At 46.9% G+C, this 16677-nt stretch overlaps 1 protein-coding gene across 6 annotated transcripts in view; it reads left to right on the top strand.

The window, feature by feature from the left end:
- Positions 1-16192, top strand: part of LOC149326314 (solute carrier family 22 member 4-like) — a 136815-nt gene extending 120623 nt beyond the window's left edge. For 3 of the 6 annotated variants that reach the window (XM_089562781.1, XM_089562783.1, XM_089562780.1), the window contains 3 exons: positions 529-710; positions 10097-10239; positions 15507-16192. In XM_089562781.1, the coding sequence (XP_089418907.1) occupies positions 529-710; positions 10097-10239; positions 15507-15603 (422 nt within the window). In that variant the 3' untranslated portion in view covers positions 15604-16192. Of the gene's footprint in view, positions 1-528; positions 711-10096; positions 10240-13852; positions 13948-15506 lie in introns of all 6 variants that reach the window. The other 3 variants (XM_089562782.1, XR_016286120.1, XM_089562784.1) reach the window with 3 other exon arrangements.
- Positions 16193-16677: the final 485 nt, after the last annotated feature.

The following is a 16677-nucleotide window of genomic DNA, read 5'->3' as shown; positions in this document are numbered from 1 at the left end:
CACCGTCACAGCAAGACTATTTGGAGGACTTAGGTAACACAGTAAAACTGTAACATGTGCCTCCGCGGTGGCTCAGTGGTTATGGTGCTGCGTTGCTGACCCGAAGGACGCGGGTTCGATCCCGGCAGCAGCGGTCGCATTTCCATGCAGGGAAAATTCTAGAGGCCCGTGTATTGTGCGAGGTCCGGGTGCGTTAAAGAACCTCAGGGTCAAAATTTCTGGAGCCCTCCACTACGGCGTTCCCCATAGCCTGAGTCGCTTTGGGACGTTAAACCTCCTAAACCAAACCAAAACTGTAAAAGTGCGCGCATGTGTGTGCGTGCTTTCTAAGAACTGGGATGTGTTCCTAGGGTTTCGCATTGCTGGCCTGCTTTCTTCCACATTTCTTGAGCTTGCTCACTCGAAAACAAAGCCAACACAGAAACCTGCGTTCAGGCCTCAAATCGCACTAAATCGCAAAGCCTTGAACGGCTTTTGGCCTCTTTGGGATACTAGCGGTGGGTGACTGTGCTCCCTCGTGCCACGCAGACATGGTGTGGCTCCAGCTGAGCCTGGTGATGGTGGGCAAGCTGGCGGTGCACTGTGGCTACAGCACCCTCTGCGTCCAGGTCACCGAGTGCTTTCCAACCGTGGTGAGGGCGGTGGCCCTGGGCAGTGCACTCACGGCCAGCCGGGTGGGCGCCATCGTTGCGCCCTTCTTCAAAGACCTGGTGAGTGCCGTCAACACGGGCTCTTCCATAGGTGGATGCCAATCCATCTATGAAGGACGTGGATCAGCACGCACACATCAGGGAGTCGGTTGTGCCAAGTGCTTAAGGTCTGGATCCACCTCCATGGGGTCTTTAATGATTCGAGCGCAGATGGAGAAGGAAAAAAGAGCGAGAAGGAGAGAGCTGCTGGAAGACTGTCTGACCAGTCATTTTCGAAAAAGGGTTGTAGTTACAGTGTACAAAGAACTGCTTACATATAGAATGACAATAAACAAACATAGCGCAAACTAGAATCATCACTAATCTTCTCGAGGATGCGGGAAACAGAAAGATATTATAAACAGCTTAGAGGTGTTTTGGACTTGGGGTGGGACGTGGTTTAGGGGGGGGGGGGGGGGTGCCATTTTAGCACAGGGGGTCTCGATCCCTTGCCAGTAATGGTGGGGAGTCCGAGAGCCACCGAGACCCTCCCGACTTTAAGCATTAGTTGTGACTGATTAAAGCTGAAATATCGGCAAGTTGTTCATGTCGCGCCCCTGTACAAAAATGGTCGGGATGTAGACAGAACGAACGCTGCACCCAATTTCAGCACCATTTTCATCGCGAATATCCAGACCAGCAGAAGGAGAGAACAGAACAGCGGCTACTCTGGCTTGCTTATTGCTGAGCAGTTTTCACGATGGAATTATCGCGTGATTGTTTTCAGTGAATTTTGGCCTTTTGAGAAAAAAGGTAAAGCACATCGTGGTGGCTTTGGCAAGCACCGCATCCACTACCCAAGATTACGGGCCTTAACTACATGTTTCGACATCCCGCTAGTAGTTTCTAGTACACAAATTCACCATCGCAGACATGTCCTGTCGTTGCCCTCAAGTGCTCTTTTTGCATGACTGTGCATAGAACTGTGCTTTTTCGTGGAATTAATGCTTTTTATGGAAAACACAAGCTCTACACATCTTGCCTCTCAAGAGTAAAACGCGCCAGAGTGGCGAGGCTCGCTAAAGAATGGCACGGCGTGTACTGCGGCCCCGGCAGCGCCCATCTACTGCTAATTATTTCTTCTGGTCCCTCGAGAGACAGAACACACACACACACAAGGACACTCGCACGTACCTATTCGCACAGCCAATTTTTCTCTTGGTCCATCGCCTCCGTCGGGTCGCCATCCGATGGAGAGTTTTTGTTACTCCCCGCGTTCGGGCCGCCGGATTCTAGCACTCTAAACACGAATGCGCCTGCCTGCATGTGGGTAAAAAGGAAGTAAGCGATCCTCTTATTTTCTTTGGATGCGGAGTAGGGGGAAAATTCACGCGTGTCTTAAGGAATTGGCTTTTCGGACCCATTCAGTAAGTTTGCAGGTGCAGTTTAAAGTAATTCTGGAAAACCTGTACGTTTAGACGAATTTTGAAAGAAGGGCGATAAATAATAGCGATGCAAAGGAATTGTCACGTGGTATGAGTTGATATTTGTGATAAAATTCAATCACGAGGGACTTGCAGTGCTAACTTACCATCGATACTTGTAAAATAATAAACTGATCTACTAGCGTCAACTTTCAACTGCCGTTTGCGAGATGAACCTAAAATTTTCGGTGAATCCTTCCTCTTTTAATTACTGAGACCGTTATTTCACAAAGTTTCCCTCTATTTTGCTCATTTGCTCAAACAATTTGATTTCGTTTCTCCTTTTCGTTGCCCTTGCTAGTTCTATTAACCCCTTGCCGTGTTCGGATCCACTTGTTTTCGCCTGGTGCGTGCGGTGTTCTGCAGCCAGTTCTGCAGCGCGTTGCACCGGCTACAATGGAACTATGCTTCGAGTCCAAACTGTTGCTAGAGCTTACAAAGCGGCAATGATTTTTTTCTGCGATAACGAAAAGCGAACCGACCCGTTAAGCAGACGGCGTTCTCTGCTCCTTCAGTTCCCGCAGCCGCTTGATTTTTTGTTGTTTTCTTTTGTTTTACGCGGTAGAAGAAAAAAAACGACCTGACGCAGAGTCACGTGGCAGTAGCGAGTGCCCGGCCAAGTTGGTCTCCCTGTATCCAGCGCCTCTTTGTCTTTGCCATCGCTACGATGAGGAGACGCACTGTGACACTCTATGATTCGATGCAGCGAACCGGTTCCTCCAGACTCAGCTGCTTCATGCGAAGTAGGCCCCGAATGGCACACACCCGCCACTGCATTTATCCTTTCTGGACATAAGCGGTGCATACGACAATGTGAGCAGGGTACTCCTTTGGAACATATTAAGAGATGACGGCATCGGTCATGACGTAACTGCTTTTCTACAGGGAAACTACCGAGATAATAAAGTTGATATTACATGAGAATGGCTAAAAACTACGACCTGTGGAGGTACACAAAGGATTAAGGCAAGGTTGTCCTCTATCACCGCGGCTGCTCATGCTTTATATGATAAATATGAAAAGAAGGCTACAAGGAAGTTATCTAAGCAATCTAAGGGAAGCACTCTGTACCTCAGATTATAACCTGGGGTACAGATTAGGCGGAAATTTCGTTGAGCAACGGATCCCTGGTTTTACGTATGAGGACGACATTGTACTGTTAGCAGATAGCCAGGAAGATTTACCAACTATGGTTAATTGTTGTGGAGACAAAGGAGACGTTGTAGGTCTCAGTTTTAGTGCAACTAAGTCAGAAGTGGTGTTTTTCAACGATACAACTGATCAGGTGCTTGGAAGACAAGGCCATGAAATATTCAGAGTGGCTGAATTCAAATATATCGGGATATGGCGAAACGAAGGGCAGATATACACGGAAAAGCACGAACAGTCTCTTAGGGCAAAAGGACCAAGAGATTCCGGGATAATGAAACATAGGGCATTATGCGGTACAACAAATATGAAGTACTGAGAGGTATTTGGAAAGGAATAATTGTGCGTGGGCTTACTTTCGGGAATGCGCTTCTGTGCTTAAGGACAAACGTTCTGTCAAGATTAGAAGTAAATCAGAGAGCTGTTGGGAGATTAGCACTAGGTGCCTACGGCAAAGCCACGAAAGATGGAGTACAAGGGGATGTGGGCTGGGCATCGTTCGAAGCACGGGAAGCTAAGAGTAAAATACTATATTTAGAACGCCTGAGGAAATTGGACGATAACAGGTGGACGACTAAGGTATTTAAATACGCACATAGGAAGAGCGTTGACTCACAATGGTGGAAAAGAACTAGGGAACTAACCAGTAGGTATGCCGGACACGAGGACGGAGAAAGAAAGAGTATTAAATGACAGGTTAAATACGGGGAAGTTAAAAATTGCATTAATTGAATGGAAAAAAGCATAGTGTAGAACTATATCTATACTGGAAAAGGCAGCTCAGGAAGGGAGTGTTCTATGATAACTCGAGAGGCAGTGCCCTGCTCTTCGAAGCTAGTTCAGGGTGTCTTAGAACGCGTAGCTACAAAAAGAAATTTAACGAAGAAGATGACACATGTGCAATGTGTGGTAGATCTGTGGAAACAATTGAACACCTCATAGTCAAGTGTGACGGTATCCATCCGGATGTCGATGCAGGCACAGTCACTCTTCCTGAGGCCCTAAGGTTTAGAAGTAAGAATGATCATGTAGATAAATACGCGGTGAAAGTTAGCAAAAAGCGATTGGAAGGTTGATGGCTCAAAAGCAGAAAGGTGACGTAAGGTTAGAAGTGTAGGAAACCGTACTGAAAGAAAATGGCGAATTTTAATGACAGTTTACAACGCAGTTAAACAAAAATAAAGAAAAAAGACGATCTGAAGAAATAAAACTACGCAGGAGACAAGACGCAGAAAAGATGCAGACAGGACGAGCGTAGACTAGCAACTGATTTATTGGACGAAAAAACGACCTCCCTTCAAGAGCAGCGCATGCGCAACCAAACTTAACGCCCAAAGCAAAAGTACACAATCTAATCAACCCAAAAAGTCAAGTTCCTTCTGATACAGGTGAATTGATGCCTCGCTAACACATTTTTCCGCACCGTATCTAGCAATTTGCCAGGCTTCAAAAATCTCGCTTGCCTTCCGGTCCTTCGCGCAGCCTTTAATCTTCGTTTTCTTGAAAAGCGGCGTACAAAATACTTTCCTCTTCGCCGCCGCCGCGGTGGCTCAGTGGCTATGGTGCTCGGCTGCTGACCCAAAAGACGCGGGTTCGATCCCGGCCGCGGCGGCTAGAATTTCTTTGGAGGAGAAATTCTGGAGGCCCGTGTACTGTGCGATGTCAGTGCATGTTAAAGAACCCCAGGTGGTCGAAATTATCCGGAGCCCTCCACTACGGCGTCTCTCATAGCCTTAGTCGCTTTGGGACGTTATTAGGCCCCACAAAACCAAACCAACTTTTTTCTAATTGTCATTGATCTTACACGACTGGCAGTGCCTTGCTAAATGCTGCCCACCGTGCTGGCTCAAAGAGTTATTGTGCTCCTGAAGGCGTTCTTTGAGCCAGCACGGTGGGCAGCATTTAGCAAGGCACTGCCAGTCTTGTAAGATCAATGACAAGAAGAAAAAAGTATTTTGTACGCCGATTTTCAAGCAAACGAAGATTATAGGCTGCGCGAAGGACCGGAAGGCACGCTAGATTTTTGAATCCTGGCAAATTGCTAGATACGGTGCGGAAAAATGTGCTAGCGAGGCATCAATTCACCTGTATCAGAAGGAACTTTACTTTTTGGGTTGATTAGATTGTGTACTTTTGCTTTGGGCTTTAAGTTTGGTTGCGCATGCGTTGCTCTTGAAGGGAGGTCGTTTTTTCGTCCAATAAATCACTTGTCAGTCTACGCTCGTCCTGTCTGCATCTTTTCTGTGTCCTGTCTCCTGCGTAGTTTTATTTCTTCAGAATGTCTTACCAACTAGCCTCTCATCACACACTCCTAAAAAAGACGAACATGATAGCAACTGCACCTCCCCATTTCAAAGGGAACGCTCCTATTTTCCATCCATCCAACCGGAACATGGTAGCAGGTCGCTAATCGCGCTAAGCAAAATATTTCTATTCTCGGTTACAAATCAGGAACAAAACGACTTTTCCCCGTCAAAGTAGCCCTTTCTAGCGAATGGCGTGGGTGGATTCTCATGATCCTGCCGTTTTGTTCTTGATTTGTATCCGACTATAGTGAGGCATTACTTGCATTTCTGGTAGTCGATGTTATTTTCGGTGCGGGCTATGACAGATATTTCCAGATAGCATCCCTTGGGGTTTACTATAATTTTTCACTTTACGACGTGCAAATGAAATGGCAAAGCCGAAACTGTAGTAACGGCTATGTTATTAGAAAAGGAGAAAAAAGCAGCCCGAGCCGCCATACTTAACTGCATCAGTGAACGGTGGGTACCTGGGCTATCATACAGCCGACAATAGCCGTCACATCAGGACGCTCGCGTCCAAAGGTACCGTGCACTTACCAAAGCCATTGGCACGCTTAGAGGACGCGGTGCTTGCCACAGCCATCACCAGATCCGCCATAGTCTTACTGAAAGGCTAAAATTTACTGAACACTATCATGAAATTTGTTCGCCGCGAGAGCTTTGAAGAAATGTCACTCGGGAAACCCTACGCCCAGCCACGGCAACGCAGAGCGCGGATGCAACAAATGGCGCCACACCGCTCTCAACGTTGCTTGTTTCGGTGTTCAGGTCTTTAGAAAAGGAAATCCAGTAAATTAATTCAGTTTTCTTGCTTTCCGGTCCTACATGCTCGTGCCGACTCTTAAATGAATAGAGTCTGTTATTCTGTGTTTTTTTTACTTTGTGACACACATTGTCACGGAACTAAGGCAGGAGACACCGTTCGGCAGCAGCGCTAACAGAATCAGCCCTCAGGGCGCGTGAGCCAACTCTCACCTCTTTGTCTTCTGATGCCACCTGGGGCCACGTGGTGGCATTATTCGCCCTCCCGAAAAAAAAGAAAGGGAAGACGGAAAACCACTACGACGCCACGAGCTAACTGAAGGAAGTAGGGGAGCAACAATCGAAGGGGCAAAATGACAGGGGGAAAACGGGCCTCTGCGAAAAAAAAAACCGAAACAACTGTGCAAGCGCTGTCAGTGCGTGAAGAAGGGCTTCATACGCAGTACGTGGACTACTTCTGGCTGGGGTCGACGGCGCGCACTGTGCACGGAACCGTCGGGCAGAACTTCATAAGTCACATCTGTTATGCGACGCAACACTCTGTAGGGGCTGAAGTAGCGGCATAGGAGTTTTTCCGACATGCCTGGGCGACGGACAGGGGTCCATACACACACTTGGTCGTGCGGTTGGTACTCGACGTGGCGGTGTCGCTGGTTGTAGCGGCGTGCATCTGAGCCCTGTTGCCTCCTGATGTGCATGCGGGCGAGTTGGCGGGCTTCCTCCGCGTTTTGGAGAAATTCTTCGGCGTGTGGCGTGAGCGCCCGGTCGTCAGCAGTGCATGGAAACATGGCATCCAACATGGTGTGCACATCGCGCCCATAAGCAAGGCGAAATGGCGTAAAGTGAGTGGTTTCTTGTACTGTCTTATTGTACGCGAAAGTCACGTATGGAAGGATCTCGTCCCAAGTCTTATGCTCGACGTCTACGTACATAGCGAGCATGTCTGCTATAGTTTTGTTGAGTCTCTCGGTGAGCCCATTGGAGTGCGGGTGGTAGGCAGTAGTCTTGCGATGGCTGGTATGACTCAACTTGAGTACCTCGTGCATGAGCTGCGCTGTGAAAGCCGTTCCCCGATCGGTGATTACGCTGGACGGGGCGCCATGTCGCAGAACAATGCAATGCATGAAGAACTGCGCAATTTCAGACGATGTGCCACGCGGCACCGCTTTGGTTTCGGCATAGCGTGTCAGGTAGTCTGTGGCGATAATTATCCACTTATTGCCGGCCAACGACAGGGGAAATAGGCCGAGAAGATCCATGCCGACTTGGTCAAAGGGCGTACGAGGAGGTGCAACTGGTTGGAGTAAACCCGCGGGCTTGAGGGGAGGTGACTTGCGGCGCTGGCACTGACGGCAACCTCGGACGTAGCGGCGGATGGTGGCAGCAAGTTTAGGCCAATAATAGGCCTTGCGTACTCGAGCGAGAGTGCGTGTAAACCCCAAGTGACCAGAGGTGGGCTCGTCGTGAGAGGCAAAAAGGATGTCGGCACGGAGGTCTGCCGGCACGTCGAGGAGGTAGGCGCGGTCGCCGTGGCTCGAGTTTTTCTTGAACAGTATGCCATTGCGCATGCAAAAAGAGGAGAGGTTCCGGGAAAACTCCCGGGGTATGGTAGCAGTGCGGCCCTCCAAATGGTCAATGACCGGTCGTAAGATGATGTCATCTTGCTGCCTCGCCATTACGTCGGAATCGCTGACCACTCCAAGGAAACCACTGTCGTCCTCTATTCTGTCATCAGCTAAGTCGACTGGTGCGCGGGAGAGCGTGTCGGCATCTTCGTGCTTGCGTCCAGATTTATAGGCTATGGTGTAGTCAAATTCCTGGAGGCGGAGGCTCCACCTTGCTAAGCGGCGTGATGGACCCCGTAGATTGGCCAGCCAGCAGAAAGAATGGTGGTCTGTGACGACTTTGAAATGGCGGCCGTAGAGGTAGGGTCGAAACTTCATCATGGCCCACACAACGGCGAGGAACTCCTTCTCCGAGGTAGAGTAGTTAATTTCGGCGCGAGACAAAACGCGACTCGCATATGCAATCACATGTTCCACGCCATCTTGGTGTTGGACTAAGACAGCACCCAGGCCGATGTTTCTGGCGTCTGTGTGGATCTCGGTGGCAGCCTCCTCATCAAAGTGAGCAAGAACAGAGCTGCTGTGCAGGCGTCGGCGTAGCTCTGTGAAAGCCTTCTGTTGTTCGGTAGTCCACACGAACGGGGTATCGTCACGCGTCAAACGGGTCAGGGGTTCGGCAATTTGGGAGAAGGCGGCGGTAGAGCGACGGTAGTAGGCGCACAGACCAAGGAATCGTTTCAGCGCTTTCTTCGTGGTAGGAACCGGAAATTCGGCCCCAGGGGGCAATATTAAACAGTGATTATTAGCCTGATGTAGGCAAATCTTGTGGAACTTGACGATACCCTTCGGTGTCAGCTAACATGCGGGCTGTTCTTTTTTTGTTCTGAGACAGCATGTAAACTGGATTCATTAAATCTCTGTGCCTAAGCGCGCGCTCAGGAGGTATGCTTGGCACCTGCACTGATGAGCTTGCAGGTAGCTGAAGAGCACTGCACTCCGGCGTGCCTTGTAGCCAGTCTTGTACACAGTACAGAAAATAAGTACCCGATTGCAATTCCGATTACTTCGTCTGAAATGTAACTGATTAAAGTTGTCGATTACTACCCCAGGGAAGTAATTGAACAATTACTCAGAAATAACCGATTACTTTTGCGTTATTTTCCTTCCAAGAAGAAAGAAGAATTAAGACTGCAATCAACTACTGCGGCTGGCATGATGCTTTGTTTCACGTTGTTAATTTTCAAGAGCAGTTATTTTTCAATGTTGACGTCACTATTTTTTCCCACATTTCCTCGTGAAGATGTCTACAGTATACACTGAACACCCTCAAAATGTATGCGCTGGAGGGAAAGGCGGTGTTACAACGTATGAACACCGTGCGCGGCACGCCGTGCTTGCGCATGCTTCGATGCTGTAAGCCTTCTGTGAAGCGCCGTTGTTGCTCCGTGCTTTGTGGGTTGGGTGTAGTGGGATGCAAGTTGCAGCGCCATCTGAGGGGCCCTTACAGAGCGGCCACTTGATATATCTCGGGACGAGAACTGCAGCAGTGGTGACCCGGTTGTGTTCCGGACATGACCAGGCATGATGCTTCTGCACAGTCGGTCCCTTCTTTCGCGAAGAAAACACCCCCGTGTTTGCTGCCAGGATGAGGTTCTAAAAGTTGTATGATTGGTTACTGTTTGCTTTAGGAAAAAAAATTAACTCTGATACCAGTAATGAATTACGGAAAAAGTAATTGGATTACCCGAAATGTTACCGGTGGAAATAAGTAATCGATTAAGTGCAAAACTACAAGGAAGTGTAATTGACGACGCAGCTTTTAGTGACGCTGCTGGTTCCGCTTGCGACAGTTTTTGTGAGGACATGAAAGGAGTGGCTTTATTGTCTTGTGAATTTCAGCAGACTATCAGCTGTGTGCAGTATGCTGATCACAGTTTGCCTGCTGTCTCTTCTTTTTTGTTCTTTTTTTTTAGTTATCTACAGATCTTCGAGTCGGAGCCTCTTACTTTTTGCTAATAAGTTTTTCGCAATTCTATAATCAGCTAGGGCATCTAGTTGTCATTGAGAAGAATGTCTCGCTCTAATACTCAAGTACAAACGCAAAACAACTCGTATCAGCTCATAGATCATTTCTTCCCGAGCTGTTTACCTGCCTCTAAAAGGAGTAATCCGTGTGTCTGCTTTACTTTTTCATATTTCAGGGAAGGATAACACACCCCTGGGTTCCCACGCTTGTCGACGTGCTTCTAGTGGCCGCTTCTCTGCTGCTGTCACTGGTGGTTCCCGAAACCTTCCGCAAGAATTTACCGGACACCTTCAAGGATACACTACGGCTTCGTGAGAAGTAATTTCTGCTGTTTTATCATTCGTCGATAATTCGAGGCTTTGTGCCGGCGCCTCTAGAAAGCACGCAGCGTTGTGTGGCATCGCTTTCTTTAATAGCTAGTCGTGCAGCCGCGAACGAGGCCTTGGAATTCTTTCGCAGGCAAGCCTGCATAGTGGTTTAGCTGAGGCTTTCATCCCCGCTATCAGACTGCTTAGGAGAAACCAGTAAGTCAGTTTAATATCTTCAGATAAATTCGCGAAACCAGTGGTAAGCGCTATTTAATGTCCCAAAGCTACATGGGGGTTATGAAAGACGCCGTTGTGAATAGCCTTAGATTAAATTTGAGTCTACTTAGGGCAGGTAGTGACAGCTGATCTGGATCATGAGAGGGAAATAACTACAAGGATAAGAATAGGGTGGAGCGCATATGGCAGGTTCTTTCAGATCATGAATGGCAGTTTACCGATATCCTTCAAGAGAAAAGTATACGACAGCTGTATCTTACCGGTACTCTCCTACGGGCAGAAACGTGGAGGCTAACAAAGAGGGTTCAGCTTAAGTTAAGGACAACGCAGCGAGCTATGGAAAGAGAAATGATAGGTGTAACGTTAAGAGATCGGAAGCGGGCAGAGAGGGTGAGAGAACAAACGGGCGTTAATGGCATCCTAGTTGAAATCAAGAGCAAGAAGTGGGCTTGGGCAGGGCATGTAATGCGAAGGCAAGATAACCGGTGGTCCTTAAGGGTAACGGAGTGGATTCCAAGAGAAGGCAAGCGTAGCAGGGAGCGGCAGGAAGTTAGGTGGGCGGATGAGATTAAGAAATTTGCGGGGGAATCCGGTGGCCGCAACTGGGGAAAGGACAGGGTTAATTGGAGAGACATGGGAGAGGCATTTGCCCTGCAGTGGGCGTAGTCAGGCTGATGATGATGATGATGAAATTCGAGCACCTGGGGTTATTTAACGTGCACTAATATCGCACGGCACACGGCAGTGTTTGATTTCGGCCCCATAGAAGTGCGACCGCGGCCAATATTCGATGCCGCGACCCTGGGTTCAGCACTCGAGTACGAAAGCTACTGAGACACCACGTCACTTGCAAATCTTCCATGTTGACCAATTAAAAACAAAGCGCACAAATATGTGTCCACGTGCAATGATGCTACGTCAAGAAAATTAGTTTTCTACTTTAAGTCGACACTGCTGAAATCCGAATGACAAGGCTGCAGTGGAATCCCAGAGAGCATGCAGTACGCAGCGTATGCGCCCATGCTGGTTAAGCAGCTACTTACAAACCCTGCACGTTTCTCTCAAAGCAGGGTACACACCAAACTTTCGGCTGCGTATTTGCTTCATTGATATATATATGTATATGGGATCTTCCACCGCTGCGGTGGCTCAGTGGTTACGGTGCTCGACTGCTGACCCGAAAGACTTGGGTTCGATCCCGGCCGCGGCGGTCGAATTTCAATGGAGGCGGAATTCTAGAGGCCCAGGTGCTGTGCGATGTCGGTGCACGTTAAAGAACCCCAGGTGGTAGAAATTTCCGGAGCCCTTCACTACGGCGCCCCTCATAGCCTGAGTTGCTTTGGGACGTTCGACCCCCATAAACAAACAAATATGGAACTTCCCATCGCGTGCTAAATTATTTGTAATGCTTTATTTCCTCATGCTGTTTCAGTTTTAACTGCAAAATGACAACTGTGACCACAAAGTGGGTTTCAGTTCATTTGAGGCATAAAAAAAATTGTGATATTATATCTGCTTCTAGCTTTGAATTCACTGCTATTCTCGAAACAGCCTGGCTGAATAGCTGGAACTACGACAAGTGGACAGATTGTATGCTCAGTTGTTCGATGACGATTGTATTCTTTTCAGGGAAGTTACGAATAAGGATGATCAGAATGACATGAACAATCCTATCAACATTGTTTTGAATTATTTCTACCAATAGAGCTAGGTTCTGAATGCCAACAAAGGTGTTTATCTTCCGATAACCCGGGAAAACGTACCCGATAGCTACATATATAAATTAGGTTCGTTCCCTCTTGAGCACATATCTAAGTACAAATACGTAGGCGTCACTATAATGAGCAATCTATTGCGGATTTTGCATATAAGAAATATTTCTTCTCACTTCGCAAAATTGTGCCTCTCAAAATGGAAACTGAAAAATGCCCCTCCTAAGATTGCGCTACTTTCTTATTCTTCTGTAATACCACCGGAACTCGAGTATGCATGCGCAATGTGGGACTTGTATACTGAATCTAACGAAAACAAACTGGAAATAATACGTAGAAGAGCTATTAGGCATACCTTTAATAAATGTGCAAAAACTGACTGGCCAGCCAATTTAAGGCAAAATATCAAAACGGAACGACTTGAATTTAAAAAAGAATACTCAGGTTATGATTTCTTTCTCTTTTATTAGACAATAAATTCAATACGGACCCCTCATTATACTTAACGCCCTTATCTCCTAGAACAATTCAATATTACTACCCTAGGTCTCTAACCGCTATATTCACTTAAATAGACACATGCAAGTTTTCGTTTCTTTAAAGCACAATAACAGATTGGAATTAGAAAACTAAGCCAATGCCCAGTGAGGTCTAACCAATTTGTCTTCTTCTGCAAAGCTCCTTTGGGATTGCACTAACTTGTACACCCACCCTGCTTGGACTTAGTGTCCACAGTATTTTCTAAAAAATAAAAAACATAAAAAGTCGAAAATGCGAACGCCGACCATAAATTAAAGGAAAGTAAGAACCAGATGTTTCTGCTCACGTACGGGAGCCTTGTTCTCAATGAAATTTGTTCGTTTGTGTGGTTCATCGTATGTTTTTGTTTGTTTGTTTGTTTGTTTGTTCAACACTGTAAGCCAAAAAAGACCTAAGCAGGGGTGGTTAATCATACAGTGCATCAACATTACGCAGTCTAAAATGTAGGGATCTGTACAAGCAGTGGCGGGAGCTCCGATACACTTGGAAAGATGGCGCTGGGAGCGTTTGCGTATAAGGGTCCTATTTCCAGCGTTGCGACTGAGGATGCGACTAGTCGGTTTTATAATTAGTGATTCCAGCTGAACTAATTTGGTGGTTGCCGGCCCGTGCGTCCGGCCCCAGTCGATGTCGTGGCCTCTTGATAGGGAGTGATAGCACTGCAATCCACTTTTTTGTTTCTGAAATCGCTGCTATGTTCTTTAGGCGCTTCTCAAAGTTACCAGTTTCGCCAGTGCAGACGTAGTCACAGCCGCAAGATAGGATTGTGTGCATGACGCCAGGATATTTTTCTTTAGAAAGGACATATTTTATGTTGAACTCCACATGTCGCAGTTTTCTTGTCGGAACATCGGCGCCATGTACTTTGAATGTGCTCAGAATGTGCGCAAGGCCTCGGTTTTTCCATCGGCGTACGGAAGAGCGACGCCTTTCAGGGAGGTGGACGAGTTGTGCGTTACACGTGCTGGCCAAGATAACTCCGTTTCCACAGAACAAGTTGGGTACTCTTTGCGTGAAGGTTCTTGCCGCAAAATCTCAAGACACTTTCCATGCCTTCTGGAGGGCTGCAAATCACATTTCGTCGTTTCGACATTGTTTTGGGAACTGACTTCTTTTTTGTTGCTGGCTGAACAGATTTGAAGATGAGGCAGCTACGGGTATGGGTTGGTTTCCTGTACGCTCCGAATGAGAACTTTCTACGGTCGCCTTCTACCAATACGCCCAGAAAGGTATTTCAGCAACACTTGTTGTTGGGCTAGTTGGTAATACATACTTCTGAAGGAACCAGCGCACAAAACACAACGGACAAGAAAAAGGTGGTACACGACGGACAGGAGCGCTCCTGTCCGTCGTGTACCACCTTTTTCTTGTCCGTTGTGTTTTGTGCGCTGGTTCCTTCAGAAGCCCAGAAAGGGGCACGCACAATTCGCTTCTTCTTCAGTGGTGAAGCCAATCGTTTTTCTGTACAATTCCAATGAGCAAAAAAGAGGAACAAAGTGCTTTTGCGAATCAGGAGAAAACTGCCTTCCGCATATCTGAGGAAAATTCTTGGTGTTGATGCGAAAGTTTGAAAGGCAAGGACTTATCCCATAGCTCGGTTCGCCTGCGGACATCCAGGACGTCAATGGGGGTCTTTTTACGACAATTATTTAGGTTTTAATATGACTGACCCCGACTAGACCGGTTTCAGCCCAACTATCGACTTGAACAAGTTAGAGTATGGAACTTTTTTATGTGTCATGTGACCTGAAGTCCACTTCGACGTTGTACCATTGTTCTACTGTTGAAACCGAAACCAACTCAACTTGAGGGGAGGATTTCAATTAAAAATAATTTACCGGACGCAGGGGAATTCGCTATTCAGGGGAACTAAAGTTTGGTGGGACTACTCCTTTAAGTCTGCATAGTGTTACACTGCCTTACTGCTGGCCAAATAAGAAAAAAAAATTCTATGATTCCCGTTTTCAAGCATTGCCCCTGACTCACTGCCAATACCATCTGCCGGGCTAGTTGATTGCGATTCATATGTATCAGCAGCGCGAACACAACACAGGAAGAAAAGCGCTCTGTACTATCTTCTCCTTTTTCTTCTTTTGTTCTGTTCGCGCTGCTGATACATATGGATCACTGCCAATGTATGGTGCCAATTGGGATATGGGTAAAAACTTTCGGGTCTGTTTTTAACAGCAGCATTTTTGTGCTCATTGCGCTCATGAAAACCATTAGGCGAAAGCATCAATGTAAATCATTAGCTCAGATTTATAGTTGCGCAATACTTGTCTCTCATCATTTTCACTTTGCGCTAATTGTTTGTTCTTCAGTCTGATTAAATTGTCGACAGAGCACGCACAAATGTTGATTTGTGTGCCTAAAAAAATTCAGTGAGGTGCTCTGTTTGCATTTGTACATGCTGTGTACAGGATCCTGGTTTAAGAAGCCTTTTTATTTTTATAAGCAAAGGGTCACTTACATGCTTTAAATAGATTTTTTTCAGTTTATCTCTGGAAGGTATCTTTACAATTTTCACGAATATATTAAACATTTCTGTTGCCTTCCAACCGGCAAGAAAAGGATGATTGCAGTCACAACTGTTGCATCTGTCCGTTCGCATAAGAATATTCTAATAGCAAGAAGGTGCGGTCGGCTTTTACCTGTACCTTTGCATGAGATTTTTAATTAAAGCCAAAACCCCTTTAAATTACTACTTTCTGAGAGTTAGTGGGTGCATAGTAAGCAAATAATGAAACGCTAAAGTTGTTCAATGAATGCCCTTTCACTTTCTCTGCAGGGGCGACACCGATGCGCCGACCGAGGTGGAGCTATTTGATGAAGACAGCGAAAATGGGGCCTCGGAACGCGAGAAGGAGGCAAATTTGTGCATCTAGGACTTTCAGTGCTCTACTCCTTACTTTGATGGTTACTATCGCTAGTAACGACAGTGCTTATATGTGCGCGTTTTAGTCGCACTTTGTATAGACAATGAATCGCTATGTTACCGGCGCAATTATGTCGGTGTTTCTGTGTCAATTCACTGCGAACTTCGCGAGAGCGAGCAGACCACGGCATGGTAGAAAAAAAAACGAGAACTCGTTGTGAAGGCTGAAGTCTCCAAGACACGGGAAAAGCGATCAGGGCCCATATGTGACAGGCCTTCCAACGACCGCCACATTTAATGGTCTCAAACCAGCGGCCATCGGCAGCGGCCGCGGCTCCTGGAGACTTTTTCTCCCGACAGTAGATGCGTCTCACGGGAGAAAATTACGCGCTCTCTCGATTTTGCAGCATTGCGCGCAGACGCAGAGAGTTACTTGTATGGAGTGCGTAACCAAGGAAGTTGCACATGGCATGAATGCTTAGCTACTTTTTGCTGCTTTGATACATGCACAGTATTGTTCACAGACTTTTCCACATCGCAATTTAGTCGCTCGATGGCGACGCGTCACCAATCACAATTAAAGATGTTCTTAAACACTCCTTTTTGTTGTGTATTCGTAATCAATTTCCAAGCCACCACAGTCAACTATGCATCGCGATGGTTTTCATTTCTTCATGAGAGGCCACTAATGGCGAGGAATTCTTCCGCGTAGAAACATGCATGTTTTTTTCCCCTTCGCAGAAAGAACAGGGAAGCGCATAAGTGAGAACAGTGCAAGAAGATAGAGAACGTTCCCTTATCAAACTAAGATCGACGCAATACCTGCGCGCCTGCTTCAACAGTGTCAATAGAAGAGAGTCTAAGAGGTCGGAAACCTCACCGAAGCAGAGTTAGCCACTTCCTTGCCGATTACGGCACGAAAGGAAAGAGAATGGGAGTTGAAGATGCGCTACATTTTTCTTCGCGTATTCTCAGACATAGGGAAGCTCGAGACCCCACAAGAAGAAAACTAATTTCTGTGACAACTGTTCCTCTTGTGGGCGCTGGGTATACTTCAGACGAGATAATAATCCGCTATCTCGTT

Source organism: Amblyomma mixtum, chromosome 10, assembly GCF_055824585.1.
Source record: "Amblyomma mixtum isolate Tamu chromosome 10, ASM5582458v1, whole genome shotgun sequence".
Classification (NCBI taxonomy): Eukaryota; Metazoa; Arthropoda; class Arachnida; order Ixodida; family Ixodidae; genus Amblyomma; species Amblyomma mixtum.
This window is presented reverse-complemented; position numbering and strand designations above follow the sequence as displayed.